Source organism: Morus notabilis, unplaced genomic scaffold, assembly GCF_000414095.1.
Source record: "Morus notabilis unplaced genomic scaffold, ASM41409v2 Scaffold155, whole genome shotgun sequence".
Classification (NCBI taxonomy): domain Eukaryota; kingdom Viridiplantae; phylum Streptophyta; class Magnoliopsida; order Rosales; family Moraceae; genus Morus; species Morus notabilis.
The window spans coordinates 279089-282574 of NW_010361021.1; the positions used below are offsets into that span (position 1 = coordinate 279089).

The 3486-nt window shown below is 38.4% G+C and overlaps 2 protein-coding genes across 2 annotated transcripts in view; one reads left to right on the forward strand and one right to left on the reverse strand.

Moving 5' to 3' along the window:
• Nucleotides 1-756, reverse strand: part of LOC112091577 (ultraviolet-B receptor UVR8-like) — an 8445-nt gene extending 7689 nt beyond the window's left edge. The window contains exon 1 of the mRNA XM_024165584.1: nucleotides 646-756. Coding sequence (XP_024021352.1) covers nucleotides 646-756 — 111 coding nt within the window. The remainder of the gene's footprint in view (nucleotides 1-645) is intronic.
• Nucleotides 594-3186, forward strand: LOC21403944. Its single transcript, XM_010098029.2, has 2 exons — nucleotides 594-1315; nucleotides 2569-3186. Exons 1-2 carry the CDS (start codon nucleotides 759-761, stop codon nucleotides 2981-2983), a joined length of 972 nt encoding a protein of 323 aa, XP_010096331.1. The 5' UTR covers nucleotides 594-758; the 3' UTR covers nucleotides 2984-3186.
• The last annotated feature ends 300 nt before the right edge of the window (nucleotides 3187-3486 follow it).

The following is a 3486-nucleotide window of genomic DNA, read 5'->3' on the forward strand; positions in this document are numbered from 1 at the left end:
CTTAATAGAAATCTTTTCTCAAACTCATCTCCGGCACACTTTATGGTCGGAAAATGAAGAGAAAGACAAGAATACCCTTGAGAGTAATTTTTGTCAATAAAATATAAGAGGAATGGAAATGAAAAAACAATCAAATAATATTTGTGTAGTTTTGCAGATTCCAAAAGTATAAAAATAAATTATAAAATAATTCAACAATAGAGGATATATTTATGCAACTTTCCCTCCATAATCTTTAATTGTTTTATCAGCGTAGTCGTTTCCTGGCACTGAAAGTTATGCCCCATCACCATTTCCAAAAGGGTTTTTCCTTGCCTCCGATTTTGAAGCAAAACCTCGGTTAATCCTTCATTTTGTCCTCTTTTTGATGCCTCTTATGCTTATCTTTTCCTTGGTAATTTCCGAAAATCTTCCTTTACATAATATCCTTCACCAATCATCATCCAATTTCCTTAATTTTTCTTTTTCTTTTTCTTTTGCAAAGAACATCCGAATTTCCTAGTTACCAATCAAGTAACTTGGCAATAAGACCAGCCTCCTAGTATATATAACTCTATCCACTATACACCATTTTGTAGTAATGTAAACGTGATTCTAAGTGAAAAGTCTCACTTTTCATAAACCTCTCTGCAAAAACCCAATCACCCAAAAATGCACATACAATTTCTCAACATGGCCCCCATTTTTATGGAGCTGAGAAGATTTTGCTAATTCTCGTATATATTCTTTTCTCCGACTTAGCTCACTTCTCTTCATCAATGGCTTCTTCACTATTAACAACAACAAAACCTCCATTCCCCTCAAAACTCTTTCTTTCAAAAATCCATCGGAGAATTTCACCCAATCATAAAGTTCCCACCATTATTTTCCCTAAGAAATCGCTACCCAACCCAAATGCGCTCGCGACTTTCCAAACTTCACCCCATTTGAAGCCCCCAAGAGCTTCTTCTTCTTCTTCATATTCTTCTTCTGGTGGGTTACACGATACGGCCGAGGAAAACGACACTGACATCATCATTACGGCGTCGTTTGATCATCAAAGGCCGGTGAAATTCGCTTTCTGGGTTCTGTTCTGGGCGTCTCTGTCTCTCCTTTGGTTCGCGACTTCCAAGGACGCGAACGCCGCTGCGGACTCGATCAAAGCCTCGAGCTTTGGCCTGAAAATCGCCAATGCGCTTCGGGGCTCGGGCTGGCCTGACGAGGCCGTGGTGTTCGCGCTCGCCACGCTTCCTTTGCTTGAGCTTCGTGGGGCCATTCCCGTTGGTTACTGGATGCAACTTAAACCTGTCGTGCTCACTGTACTGTCAGTTCTTGGGTAAGGTTTTGGAACTTATTTTGATCAATGTTGGTCTATCATTATGTTTTTCTCACAGTTCTTAGATTTTCTGTTTGATAGGTATGTGTGTGCTTATAGTTAATAGTGATAATAACCGTGGAATGGGAGTTTATATGGTTAGATTCTATTTAATTTTATGCTAGTTGGTTCAATTTAGTCTTATGCTTGAAGTTTTGGGCTTTTTTGAGACTGTTTTCAAGGTTCTGTTGTGTTCAAGGTTGTTCTTTGTGATAAGTAAGGCAAAAGGTAGAATGATGTTTTCATTGGTTTGTTTGTTGTTTCTTTGGTGACTCTTTTTCATTCCCTTTTAAGAGCCTATCACTCAGATTCTGTTTTTGGTTAACTTGGAATCTGACTTTTGATAAATGTTATTTCGATGTATTTGTTTGACAGCATGTATGTGCTTAGAGTGACCTCTCCCACTGTTTTTCCTTGTTATCTTAAGCTGTTTCGTCAAATGTAGTCTTGTGGTAAGTTATGGTCTGTTTGGTTCACGCGTTTAAGTCAGTGATTTAGATTTTGAATTCAACTTTTGTGGGAAAATCCAATGATGGGAACTTTTTTGTTCAAATTTTTTTTATGAGAGAAAAATACTGCAGCAGAACCAGAATCATGGGTTCCAATGAACGAAACAAACAGGCCCTTAGGCTTTCTGAGACTGCATTCTACCTAACAAGGTCTTGACTTCGATTTAGTCCCACGCAGTGGACAGGGTATATGGGCAATCTATGTCACGATCTATAAGTCACATAGGGATGCACTGCCTCCCCGAGGTTATCTTATGCACGCCATCCTCTATCCTTATAACCCCTTCCATTCTACCCAAAAAAGAAGTCTTTGCTCTTAGAAAGCCTTCTGTTGCGTTGTGTCCAAAGGTTGTTCTTAGTAAGGCAAGGTAGATTGATGTTTTCATTTCTTTGTTTGCTTCCTGGGAAATTCTTCATTCCCTCTTAAGAAGCCCATCTCCAAGATTCTCCTTTTGGTTAACTTAGAATCTGCTTTTTGATCTATGTTATTTGTTTTATAGCTAGAATCATAGCATGTGCGTGCTTATAGTGATATCACCCACAATTTACCTAATGATCTTGTGCTATTTGATTAAATTATTTGCTGTGTCCAAGGTTGTTCCTGTTGATTAGGAATTTAGCATGGCAAGGAAGATTGATACTCTCCTGTGCTTGTTTGTTTAAAAGAGGTTGTTTGGTATTGACAAATACGGGCTATAATTGTAGGAATATGGTCCCTGTTCCATTCATTATACTGTACTTGAAGAGCTTTGCATCTTTCCTTGCCGGGAAGAACAAGACTGCGTCTCGATTAATTGACTTGCTGTTTAAGAATGCCAAAGCGAAGGCTGGCCCTGTGGAGGAGTTCCAATGGCTGGGTCTGATGCTCTTTGTAGCTGTGCCTTTTCCTGGAACAGGAGCGTGGACCGGAGCCTTCATAGCGGCTATCCTTGATATGCCATTCTGGTCGGGTTTTTCTGCCAATTTCATTGGCGTTGTATTGGCAGGGCTTCTGGTGAATTTGCTGGTAAATCTTGGTCTGAAGTATGCAATTATTACTGGTATCATCCTCTTCTTCGTTTCCACATTCATGTGGAGCATCCTACGGAACATTAAACAGTCTTTAAGCTCATCGAACTGATATTGCTAGCAAGGTTAACTTCTGAACTTTGAAATTTTGGATTGTTCCTTGTCTGATTGACCCATTACAAGGTCATACATTTTAAACTTTTTGCTTCTGTCCAGAATTTCAGTTTCTTCGTTTAATGCTGCTGAATTCCATGTATCTTTTCAGAAATGTAATATTCCGACAAATCTAGATAAAGAAACATGCCATGAATCATATGCCTAAAGACTGAAGCATGTCCCTCATTGACATGGTAAAATACTTTTAGAAATATAGTAATCTCTTTTACATTGTCACATGGATTATTATTAATAAGTTAGTCTTATGCCGAATTTAATTTTTTCTTGGGATAGGAAAATGATCGGAATAAACTGAAGATCGCAAGGTAGAACTTAGAACTAGCTATGAAATGCGAGATTGAATAATCTTTGGAATTTGAAGATGTTGCTCTTTCATATATGCAACACTTCGGGTGCGTTTAGAATTGGTTTTAAAATAATTTTGTTTTCAATAAAAAG

What these genes read in the sequence shown, in the direction of transcription:
- LOC21403944 (XM_010098029.2), top strand. Translation starts at nt 759, where the DNA reads ATGGCTTCTTCACTATTAACAACAACAAAACCTCCATTCCCCTCAAAA. An exon ending in ACTGTACTGTCAGTTCTTGG is followed by an intron (nt 1,316 to 2,568) that starts GTAAGGTTTTGG and finishes CTATAATTGTAG; the next exon opens with GAATATGGTCCCTGTTCCAT.